The sequence below is a fragment of the Convolutriloba macropyga genome, chromosome 7 (assembly GCF_964194025.1).
Source record: "Convolutriloba macropyga chromosome 7, txConMacr16.3, whole genome shotgun sequence".
Lineage (NCBI taxonomy): Eukaryota > Metazoa > Xenacoelomorpha > Acoela > Convolutidae > Convolutriloba > Convolutriloba macropyga.
Window position 1 is genome coordinate 11,647,234 of NC_134474.1, and position 17,488 is coordinate 11,664,721.

Consider the following 17,488-nt stretch of genomic DNA (forward strand, 5'->3'; position numbering starts at 1 on the left):
CAATTTAAGAGCTATGTCATTCGACCAATTCTTAATTTTGACTCAATGGCTCCCAAGTGAATCGATATATCAATCTAACTAGCCCAGTTTCAATACAAAATGAAACCCAATTTGAAATTGAAGCTTCACAGACCTTGATCAAAGTCAATTGTACGATATAACAGCGATAAATGTCTAGTGTCTGTGAACTTAAAATAAGGTTTCGGTGGTTCAGTTGTTAAAGCAGCATTAAATAGAACCAATTCACTTAGTAGCAAAGCTGTGACGGCGGTGTAGAAGTGAGCAACTTTGAGCCAATTTGAACTCGAAAGAGAGAAAAAGAGAAAGATAGGATTATCTAATTGCATCATCATCATCTATGTACACTAAAATTGATTATTTGATTGGTTACATAATAGTACTAGTGGTAGTAGTAGTAGTGATAGTAATAGGTCAGAACAAGAGCAGAGGAAACAAAGAATGAGACATCAAAACAGAAATAACTGCTGAGGTTCAAAACCATGCCATGATGATTTCTCAACACTCACACTGGCATTCATGATAGTACACGCCTGACAAAATGCTGTAGGGTTGAATTTCTGTTAAATTACACCCCCGCTTTATATCACATCTTCACCGCTCAAGATGTCGTGGAACAAAACTGCAATTTATTGGTGGTAGTCATTTTTATGAGCCAATTCTGCCTTCTGATCAAAGTACCTTCAAAGTGGTTAAAATAAAAGTTCAGGTCAAGTTCTAGTTCAGCATCGACGCCAATACTCAACGCAATCAAAATGTATCCTAATAATTCCAATTTAGAGTTCTGTTTTTGTCGTGTAAAAAACGTTTTGATAGAAGCAGCTCGTTGATAGTTTCTAACTTTAGAAACGCTATCAAATCGCTTCACAATACGCTATCATATCCTTTCACTTTAATGATGTTAAGACCAATCTCTCCGATACACGCACCGTATATGAGCAGCAAACAGTCCTAAAGACTAAAAATAATTGCTTATTTAAAATCCGGGTAAAATTACCTGCACTAACAATTCTGTGATCGGATTCAGAATGTTCAATCTTTCTGATGAAATTCGAAAATGTTTGAAGGTTCGAGGTCGGTTCGAGCCGTTGTGCATTAGATTCAAATTTCTATCTGCCTAGCACACATTTGGAATTTTTGAAAACCGTTTGTCAGGAAATTCAACCCATAACAGCATGCATACATACATACTATCAGGTAAAACACTATAATAATAATGTAAAGAGAAGAAAAGAATTCATAATGAGTAGTAATGGTAGGAAATAGAATATAAAATGGGCAATCAATGATTGAAATGATTTATATAAAATTAGAGAGCAAAAGGTGTCTTGTGAAACTCACAATCAATACGTTTTAGTCACTTGGACCAATTTGAACCCCTATATCCGGTAGATTGTGAACTTTTCGTGGACCAGCACCAAAATTCCAGACAAGATACAAACCCTTTTTAGTTACTTTAACATCTTGATCAAATTCTCATAGTTTTCAAACAAATTAACGCGCTTTAAAACATGCTCAGCACCAGCTAACGTCATTGCGAAAGTCATATCAAGTCAAAAATTATACCATCAATTTACAGAGAAATTAAAAGAGCTTCTTTAAGTATTGATATAAACTCACAAAGGATTCGTAGATGTTCTTAGAACAGCATTGTTAATGAAATCCATTACATCAAGTAAAATAGTAGACGTATACGGCATAAAATCTAAGCTAACTTTACAATTAGAAATTCTAAATTTCAATTCCTTGATTTTGTAGCATAACTTTTGAAATTTGTAACTGCTCTTCATATAAGTGAACAACGCTTTAAAAGCAAAAAAAGAGAGAAAAATAGCAAAGAGCGCCTGTAAGGCTGAGTTTTATTCTCAGCTCATCAAAAAATGAAATGTCTTGTAAAAGACGACCTGAATGAATTTAGAATGGTTGCATATATTGTGTACACGGATTTAGTTTCGGAAGTTGCGATTATGGTTTGAGAGTGAGGGGATTGACAAATGCGGGGGGGGGGGACGGAAAGGAAAGACCAATCAAAGCTTGGTATGTATATATTCAACTTCACATAACAGCCACGTGTTATCTTGGTTCCAACCAAGACAAAAAGAGGGAAGTTTATCTTTATCCAAACACAGGTAAATCGGTTGGCTTATTTGGTTTCTAAGCAGTTGAGGATACCGTCAAAGGGGGCTGGTTAGCACCGGCTGGACCCCCCGCAGCTGCCGAAGCGCCCCCCTCTTTAACGGTCGGAAGTTGAGACGACGCTACTTTTGTGAGATCACTACTCGATGCTCCCCCAGTAGCACCCGCAGATACACCTGCCCCTTGCTGGCTGTTGGAGGGGAGGGGTGAGAATGGGGGCGATGACGTTGATTGGTGGCTGTCTGAGAGGGGGTAGAGGTTCTTTACATCGATGTCACTTGGTAGAGATGACAGTTCTAGAAGAATCAAAACGGTAATTTTCACTCACATTAATGATGACATCAATTTTGAGATTTTCTGCAATACCAAACTTAACAGATAAACAAAACGTCACAGAAACCAGTAACATTAACAGATACTTCAAACGATGCATTCGTTGAAACTAGAAAAGAAAAATCGTTTCGAATCGAATCCGCGGCAAATTATGTATATGTTAGGGCCTCTGACGAAGTATCTGAGCTAATCTGGCATTAATCGAGACCCCCGCAGCGGTTCGAAAAACAAACCAGAATTTCGGAGAAAATTTAGCAGGAGTCACATAACCTTGCTTAAAAAAACGAACTTTCAAGTCTGGAATCGGAACTACATATAGGAAAATCACATAGCATACACTGGAAAATGTTTCAAAATTACCTTAGCTAATCTATCATTTTCGGGCGAATTGCCTCAAACGACAGGCAGGAAGCCTTTATTGCAGTTTTTTTCAGCCCAGAATTTCTCTACGGCTTTCAAAATAATATAGAAGCCCATTTGATATCACTACTAATATTTAAAGTATCAAAATTAAACCGATTTTGGCTCAATTTTCATTCTACTTTCATTCATATTAATCGAATACTTGATTAGACAAACGTAATTTTTTGTTGCCAATAAGCAAAATTTTTTGAAGATTTTAGTTGAAATTTGGCGATAACCATTTGAAAAAATGAATTGCTGCACTTTAATCTCGACTTAACTCCAAAAAATAGTCAAGTACCCCGAGCAATTGTCTCTCAAAAAATTAGTATAAAATTCCAATGGAAAGATTACTTTTCGAAACTATTTAGCATCATAATAGTTGAAGTCCATCCCCAATTTTCTCAATTCTCTAGCGCTTTTCCTCTCATCAGCGCTCAGTGACTTTTATGCGCTTAAATAACGGACTTCCGAAATAATCTTTCGGTTCACTGGACTTGATATTGTGAAGTGAACTGTGAATCATCGCCGTAATGATTGAATTGATATTCACCCTGAATTTCAAGAAAATTTCAGTTGAAACGTTTCACAAAATGGGTAAAACAATTTTCTTACAAAACAAGTTTTTACTTACAACCGCCAATTCAGTTCAGCTGCTTAAAAATCCGATCGAGAGCAATTGAGATCAGGAAATCAAGCGTGAAAAAATGGTCAAATAAGAATAAATATAGCAAAACAAAATTCATTAACAAACCCAACAGGGTCCAAAACAACCGACAATAGTCGGGCCAATCGCTCTCAAATGAACGGCGAGCGTTTGCCTTCGGTTGTAGCCAGCTGAGGCTTCAGACGAGGCGAGGGGGATCTAATTGCCAGTAAGTGGAAAGTGGACGGGGGGAGTGATGAGGCGAGGAGGTGAGTGCGGTGGGGGTGACTGAGGGGGGAGGGGATCAGAGATGAAGAACCGCTCTTGACGCCACGATTTCATGTCTCGTCAGCAGGTTCGATGGATCTCTTAGAGACTAGTACGTCTCTAAGATCTGTTCAGCCACTTTATTCTCTCCGTGCTTTACCCGTTTTTTAGGAAGAAAAGTTAAAAGCGTAAGACGAAAAATAAGTCGAGCAAAGAACTTCTAAGCGACCAGGGTTTCATTCTTATACGCATCTTATATCGGAAGTTATATAACCTACAAAATTTTAATATTCAGACTAACATCAGACATTATTTAAACTAAAATTTCCATAAATTCATTATAGTCATAACAGCTAGCTCAGAGCTATAGTTCTAGGTCGGCCTAAAAACTATAAAGCACCTTCACTTTGGTTGAAGCAGAATAGATCCAAAATTACTTGATCAATTGTGCTCTGCGTCATAGCACTAGTTACTTGGAGCTCCCCCTACAGGTGGTGAAAACTGTGGCTCCCAAAAGCCTGCGTGAACAAATTAATGCATTTTTGTATGAGAAATTATGGAGGTACATTATAGATATAAAGGGACTAGCCATTACAATTCAACTATATTTTAAGAACGCAACATGTCAATTATAATAGGTAATATTCCATAGGGTTTAAGGAAACAATTCCCTCTATTAACTCTTACCTAGCTGGGTGAAATTGAACAAAGGTGGGAGTGCGCTCCCATTGGACAGTTTTGCGCCCGGTTGTCTCAGCTCATCGAAGAAGTTGTGGGCACATGCCTGCATGGGTTTGAGTCTAGTGCCTGGACTGTACTCCAGCAGACGAGTTGTTAACCTTATAGCTTCTGCCGGAGTCCGGCTCCAAAACACCTAAACAACCCAATGACGATAATTGCATTGACAGCAATCTCCACTAAGACAGCAATCTCCTTCAAAAGACAAACATAACTGACTAACGTCGGGCGAATTCCTCTCAAACGACTGACGAGCGCTTGGCTCTGCCAGTAGCTAGCCACGGTTTAGTGGGGCTAGCTTTAGGTTAACTGCAGGGGCGTGAGGTGAGGGTAATAGATGATGACATCTCGCCACATTACAGCATCAACAGTTAAGGAAAGGTGTGCGAGAGGTAAAACGTGAACGAGAAAGAGAAGGAAAGAAACCCGAATCAACAGAGAGGGAGAGAGAGAGAGAGGGAGAGAGAGAGAGAGAGAGAGAGAGAGAGAGCTAGGAATATTTTCCATGATGAGATTCGACTCTGCTGCAACTCCTAGTTCTCTAGCCTTGATAGTAATTAAACCATATAGGAAAAAAACTGAAGTGCAAAATTCAAAAAAATTCTACCTTTCACAAAAAAAAGTTCAAATCCATTTTTTTGTCTGGAGTTCTGTCATGTAACCCACCTGCAAGACTTAAAATGGCCAGTAATGATCGTTAAACTCAGAAAAGGATAAAATTAATCAAAAATTAAATTAAATCTAAAATTTCCATTAAATCTAAAAACTATGCAGCAGATTAATATGAAACCTCGAAGGAGGTCCCTGGGTCCCAGATGCCGGAAAATCAAAAAATTCAAAAATATGCAAACTAGAAAAAATTGCAATTTTTCTTTAATTTGCTTGAATTCGTGATATAAAAAGCTTGAAAAACATTCCATTTCATCTAGAAACTATCCGATAGCCTATTATCAAACACAAGAGAAGGTCCATTGGCTCTTGAAGCTGGAGAAACCTAAAAGCGACGAACAATTTCAAAAAACTTAAAAAAATTCAAGTTTAATTTTTAAAAAAATGCTAAAAATTGTGGTATCAAAACGTTGAAAACTATTCTATGGCCAAAAACATTTTTTCAGTAACCTATTATGTAACTCTTAAGGAGGTTTTCTTACCCCTGTGTCAGGAAAAACTTGAATAAAAACAAATGTCAAAAAAATTAAAATGCAAGTTTCGCCAAAAAAACTTAACTCCGTGATGTTTAAAGTATGTGCAGTAATCGATTACCAAACCCTAGAGGAGGTTCCTTGACACCTAGGGCTGAAAAACCTCAAAAGACGAAAATTTTCAAAAATCTTAAAAACTGTTGTTTGGATTACCAAAACATATAGCTGTTAAAAAGGTCATTCGAAATACTAATGGTCTTGCAAAAGGACTTTATCAACTTTAACCAGCTTTAAATTTAGACTAAATCAACAAAAAACTCGGAAAAATTGCGAAAAAAATCCAAAAAATTGCAACCTTTTGGGCTCAAAAACGCCCAAAAATGACCTTTCAAACTTGAACTACGGCCTTCACAGTAGCTTCACCACGCTAACTATTTGAAGGACTACTAAATGCGGCTAAAGTCATCTAATGAAACTTAATGCCAGCTTAGCGCTACCTCTTTATACCGTTTTTAAGGACGAAAAGTCAAATGAGTCAGACGAAAAATCGGTCAAGCGAAAAATCGCTTGAAAAAACCATCAGGACTAATATAATTGCTGCAAACTTCGTTTATGAGCAATTAAACATACCAACGGCGAAACAAACCGTTGCGTCCCTCAATTATAAAAACATTACTAACGAGATCGCTAACGAAACAAATCGAAATTCTGATTCACTCTTTTCCTTCTTTTCATTTTAGGAACAAATTAAAAAAAACCATAATGTCTTTCAATCAATATACCCTTATAACCATCTAGTTTGGGTTACCTCTAAATAATTCCAATTGGAGTTTTTCTTCCCTCTTGAGGGGGGAACTATGATTTTTTTGGCCAGTCAATTTTAATCGACGATCAATATTCATCGTAGAAAGTTGTCAGTGTTATCATTAAAAAGCCCGTCCAACGTAGAATATCAATTTAAAAGTTTTGTATTCTTAAGCAAGTTATCGTGGTTTAAATTTTTGTGAATACAAAAGCCATTAGCATTATATTCAATCACATTTTCCGGAATTTTTGCCTAAAATAATCGTCGATTTTACTGAAATATGCAAAAATTATTAAAAATAGTATTATTGATTTTATTTTTGAAGACCAAAAAGTATAGTTGACATTTTTGATTTAATTTTTAGGCTAAATATTTCAAAATTCAGCCTTTTTTTATCAAAAATTGCTCGAAATAAGCTTTTTAGTCCACTTTGATTAAAATTACCTGAAGTACAGACCCAAAAACAACTAACATACTCTTTGTGAACTACAAAAGGAGCTATTCCTACTTCGACTTCCATTGAGAGTAGTCCGGAATAAATTTTTTTTTGTGTTGTGCTAATTTAATCTAGGATTATCAAGAACGCAGCATTTATTTTTGATCTTTTAACCAACAAATTATCCAGATCTATAACACTTGAAACAATTGAGTGTTTAAAAAGGACAGCAATAGCAAGGTGGTTTTGGTCCAATCCTGGACTGTTACAATGCAAAAAAAAAAATAGGATTATAATCAGTCGGTTTTTTTTTAAAAAAATTCGATCTTTTTATTTATTAAATTTGTTATTAATTTGTTACAGAACAATTCAAATCAAGGTCACTGTTGATAGGTCCAATTGGCTTCCTAAGCAGTTCTAAATTAATGTATCTAGTTTCTTTAATCGAAAGATTTTGATCATTTTGACTAACTGATTTTGAATAACTGATTTTCAAATAAACAATGGCTTATTGAACTTCGCCACTATTTTTCTCTTAATTTGGTCAACTTGTAGCTTAGTGTCAGCAAAGAAGAAATGCTTCTTCTTCTTTCTACTAAATAAAATTTAATCCTTTTTGGGGGTTTACGCGGTTTTGGAGTAATGGTTTTAAGTAATCTTTTTTACGGGTTCTAAGTAATGGTTTTCCGCCTTGATACTACCAGATTTCATTTTTTTATTCTTAGGCATTGGGGAACTGTTCACGTTTTTTTCTCATTTTGTCAACTTATCAAATTATTGACAATTCGCATATTACATTCTTGGCGTTCTAAAAAAGGCACAATTGAACATGTAAAAGAAGTCTTTACAGGCATAGATTGTGGTTTTAACGGCTTCGACAACCCTTTATCAAAAATTTAAATGAATTTTTTTTACATTAGTCTTTAATTGTATTTTAGTCGTATGAAATTGCCAAGATAATGACAGGTCTTATTGGCTTTTAACGGAGGAAAAAATGAGCCATAATCTGAATTGAGTTGATAGCTGATGGCTTTCATGACTTTAAAAACAATTGTTTAAAAAAAAACTTCGCTTTTTCCTTTTTTGCGTCTTTTTGATGCCTAGTCTCGTCGGTTAAAGATCAAATATGACATTATTGGCTTCAAGAGATCGAGCGAGTGCACAAAATATAAAATTTTTTTAAAGAATTCGAAATCAATCGTTTTCAATCAAAATAATAAAAAAAACTTTTTAACTTTGCATTTTGTTCTTTTTTCCCTAATTGTTACCTAGTCTCAATAATTACAGGTCACATATGACACTATATTCGTCGAGGCAAGACGCAAATGTACAAGATCCAATGTTTTTAGAAAAATCATTGAATTTACTGGATTCAACACGGGTTTGTTATTCGGAAATACAATAAACTAATTTTGATTTTTGTACATACTTGCCGTTACTTTTGTACACGAAAGACATACTCAAGTGCAGGTCTCAAGCACTCTCTTTGGACGAATAAACGAACCTATTTGATCATTTCATTTTAATTGTTTTCAAAATTTTCATTGTTTTTCATTTTAATAATTGTTTTCAAAAAATACCAAAGTAATACTTAATTATGCTTTTTCTTTTTGTCTGTTTGTTACCTATTCTGATTACTGAGAGGTCGCATACCATATTAATGGCATTCAAAGAAGGCTCTAGTGAACATATTTTGAGGATCAAAATATGGCTTTAAAGCTTCGACAGCGTTTTCTCGTAAATTTTAATTGAATTATTGTTTTTTGTCTCTATTTGTTCTTTCTGTAACCTCATAAGAAATTGAATAATGAGAGGTCTTGATGTCCTTCTAGAGAAGCGTATGTAATCATACACATTTTGGATGTTTTCAATTGCTATCTAATGGTTTTCATTACTCTGAAACTTACTGTTTTCAGAAATTACTTTGCTGTTTTTGTTTATTTTTGACTAATAATCACCGAGCCTTTTTATGGAGTGGTCCCTCATCTTTTCTAGTGAAGTACAAGTTAATTTGTCTGTTTTGAGTTTCATCTGACGCTATTTTGACCCTGTTACTAAGTCTTTTGAAAAAAAAAATTTTGATTTAATTAATGCCTGTTGTTATTGTTGTTTGATTTCGTTGTTCGTCTTGACTTTCTTAAAAATGGCACGCCTCATCAATCCAATGCGGCGTTTTTTACTCCACTGAATTGTTTGCTTTGGAGGCGATCTTTTTGTTCATATACATTTTTTTCTAAAAATACTTCATGTGCGAACGAACATTACAGAGCCTCATTTTTTATAGTCTCAATATAGATTTGAAAATAATGCCGAAGCTATTTTTTTCATGAGTGAAATCTTACCATCGACAAATTAACCACACGATGGACATAAAACTCATACCATTGAAGAACCAAATGACGTCACGCACACAAATTCAGCCTTCGAAAGGCAAAAGTCCTCAAAACGCCTAAAATTTGCGTTCTTAGCGCGTTCTCAGATGGTCGTAAAAAACAGGGAAGACGACGAATTAAAAAACCGTAGCTGAAAAACTTCCGAATCGATTCTATGTAGAAATTCAATTAGTAGTCAGCAGATCTCTAAATAAATAAATTTACATAAACCATTTAATTATGCTCATCAATATGAAACAAAAACCAAATCTGATGCATTTTCACGACGATTTTTTTTGCCAATTGCGCCTCCAAAACACTCACTTGAAACAAATCTTTCAATGAAAACCATTTGAAAAAAAACCATTTTTTGCTGAAAACATAATAAAAAGTTGACTATATACTGAAATCTTCAATCACATCATACTAGTAGACGTTAAAAAGTACAAAATGTCTTTTCGCCAAAAGTAGACAATGTTTTTTCAGTGAATTGAAAAAAATCAGCCGTACATTAAAAACAGATCGCCAAAATTCCCAAGACCATTAGCTATCAACTGGAAACATTAAATAGGTTATTTATTGCTTTATTAGAATATGAATGTGACCTGTAATAACTGGGCTAAGTGATAAGACTACAAAAACATGCAAATTGAAATTCACTAATCTTGTGGCTCATTAGAAACCCAAGTAGACCTGTCATTAAATCGACTGCTTTGAAACTACACCAAAAATCATATTAAATCAATAACCAGAACAAAAAAGCACGAAACAAAATTATTAATATTTTTTAATATCCGAAGTCATAAAAAAACCTTAAATATAACCGACATAACGTCGGACGAATTGCTCTCGATCGACCAGTGGGAGCTCTAATCAATTGCAGCCTGCTTCAGTCTGGGGGAGGGGGGAGAGGAGGGGAGCCTAAATGGGACTAACAAAGTCAATAGCGTGCTTCAAATAACCACATTAGAGGTTACCATATACCACTATAAGATTTAAAGTGAAAAATGACAGCAGTTTCGGCGCACGTTTCATTTGACTTTTAGTATAAAATTGCCGACAATTGAGTTCAGCTGCTTGAAATTGTGATCGAGAGAGAATTTTAGATCACGCGAAACGCAAAAAGTCAAGGGCGTAAAAGTCAATCGAACAGTAAAAACGGCCAAGCGAAAATTTTGCATAAAAAAGACACACACGTTTACAATAATTGCTTCTCTACGAGAGCAATTAATCATCAATTACCAAATTTAAATAATGCACAATAATGCATTATCACCTTTAATAGTATTCGCAAAATCATGAGAAAAACCTGGAAAAACAGAACTCGAAACGCCGCACGTGAGAAAAAAGTCCCTCTCAAAAACTTTACTCTCAAAAAATTCACTCGCAAATTTGTTCGTACACCAATTTATCACTCAACTTTAAAAGTGGATTGAAAAAGTTCGCGCTTTTACAACTCCAGCGTTACTAAAGTCAACTCAAATTTAATTTTTCATTGACGAGCGTCGAAAAAGCGCCCCAAAAGAATCCAAATCGTTTGGATTATAAAAAAAAACGAAAACGCCAATAATAGCCACGCTATCGCTTCGGAGCTATTAAAAACATAACCAAGAGATGAAATGATAAAAAACTCCTGCTAAAATCGATGAAATGAAGAAGACTTTCTTGGAACACAACTTGGCATTCTGTAGCTCACATTGCAATTTCTTCAATTTTCATGATATATACCCAATGAGAATTTTTAGCCAATCGCCTTTACCGTCGACGATAACCCGACTGACTAAAATCTTAATCAACGTCCCTCGGTATTGTAAGTGATATATATTCATTTGTTGCGTGTTTGCTTGTACAAGTTTGTACTGACCCTCTCCCAGGGGTGTGCCTTGATCTGTGGGAACTTGAAGTCGTTGTAGTTCGGGTTCATATCTTTGATCTGGTCCTTGGAGGGAGTGCCCAGCACCTTGATTATCTCCACCAGCTGGTCCACCCCACTATCACCTGGGAAGATCGGCTGGCCCAGCAACAGCTCCGCCATCACACACCCCGCCGACCAGATGTCTAACAAATATTCACATAGTGGTTGCATGACCTCATCCCATAAAACCAAAACTTCAGCGACATATACATGCAAAAAGGACGCGATTGATTTCAATGACGCCGAAAGCGATTGAACAAAGAAAATAAACTGGAATAAAAATTGATGAAATAATATGCATTTGAAATTTTGCAGTTACTTTATTCACAATTTCGATATTTTTCAAACATAGATATTTTTGTTGAATAACGTTGATATTTGGATCAATAGTCAAATTAAAAAAGTTATTTTAGTCACACTGAAGATGTAAAAGTAGCAAAAAGAGCGGCCTGAAGGCGTCAGAGTACTTTAAAAGCGGAATGATAGAAATCTTTGAGCATACTTTGGAAGGAAGTTTAAAAATGTTCGACAATTTGATGTTTACTTTTACTGTTTTTCATTCAAACTTTAAACAGAAGAAACCTTGACGGTGGAACATGCTTTCGAACCTTGCCTAGTTTGAGTTTCAAAATTCTTCAAAGGGCAGCTAATAGTTTATATGAATTCGGCACTTTTTGTTTTCATAAAATTAGTTATTTTTAAAGTTTTTCTTGCTCGTTGTTTAAATTTTTCTCGCTACTGAGTCTCCGTATTGAACTATGCATCTCGCTGGTGAAACAATTTCTTAATTTCACTTTGTAGCTAATGACAATTAACGATACTATTTGTTTTTAAAAAACATAACTCCACCAACATCGGATGAATTGCTCTCTAACGACAAGCAGGGGCCAACTTAATTTACGGTCATTGCTCTGCAACAACGGCTTTTCTCCTCAACCCCTCACATTCGCTTTTATATTAGCACCAAACAATGAGATCAAATAAGATCACTCAAAAATGGATCAGTCCCTTCACAGGTGAAGCAAAACTTCCAAACAAAAGCACAAAAAAGGTCAAGCCAAAAAAAGCAACACATTTACAATCATTGCCTCAAACTTCGTTCGAGAGCAATAGCAAATAGGAGAATAACCATAACTTTTGACCGCGGTGGTTTTTTTTAGCTTCTTAGTCTGAAAATATGCAGACTTCCTCCGCCTTATAATGAGACAATATTGAATCTACTAACTATTTCCAGTTAAAAGGTGATGATTTTTCAGGTATTTTCCATTATAGCCCACCCCATGAAATTGTTCTCGCATGGTACCCTGGTTGTAATTTTTATAGTTGCTTCAGTCTTTCTAATAATTGATGTTTATAGGTTCTAAGAATTTCAAAATTAAAATACGCGCTTTAATGAATTTGAGTTATTATGATATCACGACATTGGTGAAATTCAAATAAAAACGAACTTCGTTTCTGTCGTCTTTTTATGTTTTTGCATTCAGTGGCTGACGGCATTTGTTTTCAAAAGAGATCACTTTTTTGATCTGTTGTTGATTTTTGTGTTTGAATTTATATATTCTCTGCTTATTTTCTGTTCTTTATTAAGGCTGTTCTTTCAATGAAATTGGTAGTCTGGCCTATACTTCGTTCATACTTTAGGGATTGTAATTCAGGAATTATCCTGCAGGTTTTCTAACTTCGTCAAAAATAAAACCTTAACTTTACGTGACTTTCCTGTTCAGCATTTTACGTGAACTTTCTTCAATTTCTCTGGGCTATTTGTCATCCAAAGCTAATTCTACTTACTTTACAATTAAACAGCAACCCGAATTAGTTTTATTTCACTACCTACTGGTGATAGCTTACAAAACAATCTTGTACTCTTTTACTAAAATTGAAAAACAAAAATTGCTAGATCGTATCAGAATTGATAGAAATCAAAACGAATAATTATTTTCACAATCCTATTTTCATTTGTATTCATTTTGGTCATTTTGTACAAACGATATTCAGAAAAACGAAACAAACTAGTAACACAATTGAATCCGGGCATTAAAAATTTTGAAAAAAATTAAGTTTTAATGGACAAAACATTGGGGAAAAAATCAAACATAGCTGGCAGATTGCCAGAAAATAGCCGCAATAGCTTTGCAGATCTGCAGTCTCAAAGAAACAGTAAAAAAGACAGATCAAAAAAATTCGGTCTTTTCATTGAAGGCCGATATGTTATATTTTGATTAAAAATCTGTATAAGTTTTTGCTGCCTCTATTAGCTGCTCTCAAATAACCTTCATTTAGAGTGACACACACCCATTTGACTTTATCTCATTGAATTAAAGTAAATAAAAGTCAATTTCAAAGTGAGGAAGTCATTTTTGAGATTGAGGTAAGTCAAGTGTGACCAAAAATTTAATCACGCGAATGAACAAAAAAAACTCGCTCCACTAAGAGCAGAAAATGACGTCACACAAGCACTTCCGTTGAAATTGCATGAACGAATGAACAAAAAGCAGATTTGAAGTGATTGTGACGTCATATGGTCGTAGTATACGCTAAAATCAAGAGCGAAACCTGGAAAAAGAGAAGTCGAAATTCCGCACGTGAGAAAAATTTCTTCTCAAAAACTTTACTCTCAAAAAATTCACTCGAAAACTTTTTCGTACACCAATTTATCATTCAACTTTAAAAGTAGACTGAAAAAGTTCGCGTTTTACAACTCCAGCGTAACTAAAGTCAACTCAAATTTAACTTCACATTGACGAGCGACGAAAAAACGGCCCGAAATAATCCAAATCCTTTGGATTATAAAAACATAGCTGGCAGATTGCCAGAAAATAGCCGCAATAGCTTTGTAGTCTCAAAAAACAGTAAAAAAGACATGCCAAAAAATTCGTCTTTTCATTGACGGGCCGATATGTTATATTTTGATTAAAAATCTGTATAAGTTTTTGCTGCCTCTATTAGCTGCTCTCAAATAACCTTCAATTAGAGTGACACACACCCATTTGACTTTATCTCTTTGAATTAAAGTAAATAAAAGTCAATTTCAAAGTGAGGAAGTAATTTTTGAGAGTGAGGTAAGTCAAGTGTGACCAAAAACTTAATCACGCGAATGAACAAAAAAACTCGCTCCACTAAGAGCAAAAAATGACGTCACACAAGCACATCAGTTGAAATTGCATGAACGAATGAACAAAAAGCAGATTTGAAGTGATTGTGACGTCATATGGTCGTAGTATTCGCTAAAATCAAGAGCGTAACCTGGAAAAACAGAAGTCGAAAATCCGCACGTGAGAAAAATTTCTTCTCAAAAACTTTACTCTAAAAAAATTCACTCGAAAACTTTTTCGTACACCAATTTATCACTCAACATTAAAAGTAGATTGAAAAAGTTCGCGCTTTACAACTCCAGCGTAACTAAAGTCAACTCAAATTTAACTTTACATTGACGAGCGACGAAAAAACGGCCCGAAATAATCCAAATCCTTTGGATTAAAAAAACATAGCTGGCAGATTGCCAGAAAATAGCCGCAATAGCTTTGTAGTCTCAACAAACAGTAACAGACATGCCAAAAAATTCGTCTTTTCATTGACGGGCCAATATGTTATATTTTGATTAAAAATCTGTATAAGTTTTTGCTGCCTCTATTAGCTGCTCTCAAATAACCTTCATTTAGAGTGACACACACCCATTTGACTTTATCTCTTTGAATTAAAGTAAATAAAAGTCAATTTCAAAAAGAGGAAGTAATTTTTGAGAGTGAGGTAAGTCAAGTGTGACCAAAAATTTAATCACGCGAATGAACAAAAAAAACTCGCTTCACTGAGAGCAAAAAATGACGTCACACAAGCACTTCAGTTGAAATTGCATGAGCGAATGAACAAAAGGCAGATTTGAAGTGATTGTGACGTCATATGGTCGTAACAAAAATCGCGGCGACGAAATAAAAAAAAACAAGAGACGGCCAATAATAGCCCGAGCTATCGCTGTGCGGCTATTAACAACGTTAAAAGTCCTCGAATATAGTTCTTTCGTGTAACTGCTCATCACTTTTGTATCTAAATAATAGATACTGTGCATATAAAACTCGACTGTTTTATATGCGCAGTAGCTATTTTTTCGGCGGTGCGAGTAGAGTTTTATCCTGTTTCAAGAAAATGTTCGAGTGGTTACTTATATAACCATGTCTTTCACCGGCATCTCAAGGTCATTTATAACTGTCTCTGTCAAGTAATTTCTGTCTTCTCACTACCAGCTTGTTAGTCCAATCTTTTGTGGCCAAAAGTTGTGCGACCATGAAACATGAAGATACTTTAAACATAACCGACTAAACTTCGGAAGAATTGCTCTCGAACAAATACCGGGGGCTCTAATCAATTGCAGCCTGCTTCAGTCGGGAGGGGAGCCTAAATGCGACTGAGACGTTGAATAGTGGGCTTCAAATAACCACATTAGAGGTTAACATACACCACTATTAAGATTTAAAGTGAAAAATGGCACCAGTTTCGGCGCATTTTCAGTTGACTTTTAGTATTAAATTGCCGCCAATTGAGTTCAGCTGCTCGAAATTGTGATTGAGAGAGAAATTCAGATCACGCAAAAAGTCAAGGGCGTAAAAGTCAATCGAAGAGTCAAGACGGTCAGGCAAAAATTTTGCATAAAAAAGACACACGTTTACAATAACTGTTTCTCTACGAGAGCAATTAAAAATATGCAAGTTATCTAATTTGCTAGACTTAGTTGTCTTCATCGGCAATTTCGACACAAAATTATTTAAAATATACTGTTTTACTGGGATATCTAAGCAAAACCATTTGAAATGATTCGCAAATATCAAGATTGTCAGTTCAATTTGTGTTGCCCAATTGTCAAACTCTTCGCTGTCAATACAAAAATTCGGCTAACTTAATGTAAGAAACCTATTAGTAATACTGTTTGTTTTGACTTAGACGTGCTGTTTGTTTATACAATTTTTCTTAGCAAACTTTGTCAAAAGTAATGGTCAAGCAGCAGTAGCAGTAAGCAGCAGACACCTTGAAGATACGGAAGAAAAGATTACCAGAAAATCTCAACTCCTGCCAAATGCAGAATTTTGTTGATTTTCACATTCAATGAACAAGAAATAAAAGCTATTTTTGTCATTACAAAGGCTCAATTTTTACATTTTAATAAAACCAATTGTCCGCGAACAGAAGAACAGTGTAAATGGGATTTTTGCTCATAAAGGATTCAGAAAGTTACAAATGGCAGGACAATTTGATTTTGTTTGCAGACCTAGGTGGAAGTATACGTGATGAAATTGTTTTTTCTCTTCTTTAGAAACCGTTAATTTTTTTGCTCATTTTTGCTAAATATGTTGCTCATTTCAATTTTTGTCCATTCTAGAGAAGTGAAAAAAACTCGCTAGTACAATCGTCTGCCTATATCTTGCAATGTATACAGTTCTAACTTACGCAGCATTACTACTCGGTATTTTTTGAAATTTTCCCATCTCTGTACAATTTGGTAGACAAGAGAGGCAAGAAAGAATGTGGATGAGCAGGGTGGGAACATTGTACAAACACACACATTACCGATCCTCCTTTACCGAGTTCTAGTACGGAAGAGCTACTTGGCTTAGATAAAGAATTTCTGTGAGGACGGTTATCATTCAATCAATCCCGTACAAATTAACGCGTATTTAATTAACGAAGGAAATGCTAAAATTTCAGCCTGATAAGAAATCAAGGATGCTACGTTCACTGATTACAAATGTCAGCAAATTGCACCAAAAATATCAAATCATAAGAAAATAACAATCAGATGAACTTATTTCTGTGCCCACGAATTGGGACCGATAAGACCGATTTTCAAGGGCGCCCAAAAAAGTTATTAACGAGGTAATATGTATAGATCTCAATGTTGTTGTACTCACCAATGCTACAAGAATAGTCGGTTGCTCCAAATATGAGTTCTGGGGCTCTGTAGTAGCGTGAACATATGTAGGACACATTTGGCTCCCCACGCGTCAGCTTCTTAGCACTGAAACACGACAGTAACTTGATCAAAACTCCGCTCAATGAGTATCAGCTTCAGTTAAAATCATCAGAGGTGTTCAAAGGGTGGCGAGAGACTTTGCGCTTGACCCCCCCCCCCCCCTCTCTGCATATATAGTTAACAGGAATCAATAAGGAACATGTCTCGTGTGTTTTAATCTCTTAATCTTCGCCCTCATTGCAATACTTCTGGAACACGACACCAGTTGCCGTTCCCTTTTGGTCGTATTCCGTCTTGCTTTTTCCTCCAGTTTTCGAAT

At 35.4% G+C, this 17,488-nt stretch overlaps 1 protein-coding gene across 1 annotated transcript in view; it reads right to left on the reverse strand.

Moving 5' to 3' along the window:
* Positions 1-1,157: 1,157 nt before the first annotated feature.
* Positions 1,158-17,488, reverse strand: part of LOC142342604 (glycogen synthase kinase-3-like) — a 42,469-nt gene continuing 26,138 nt past the window's right edge. Inside the window, exons 6-9 of the mRNA XM_075393995.1 lie at positions 17,108-17,214; positions 11,160-11,353; positions 4,490-4,676; positions 1,158-2,450 (exon numbers count right to left, since the gene is read on the reverse strand). Of these exons, the coding sequence (XP_075250110.1) occupies positions 2,173-2,450; positions 4,490-4,676; positions 11,160-11,353; positions 17,108-17,214 (766 nt within the window). The 3' untranslated portion in view covers positions 1,158-2,172. The remainder of the gene's footprint in view (positions 2,451-4,489; positions 4,677-11,159; positions 11,354-17,107; positions 17,215-17,488) is intronic.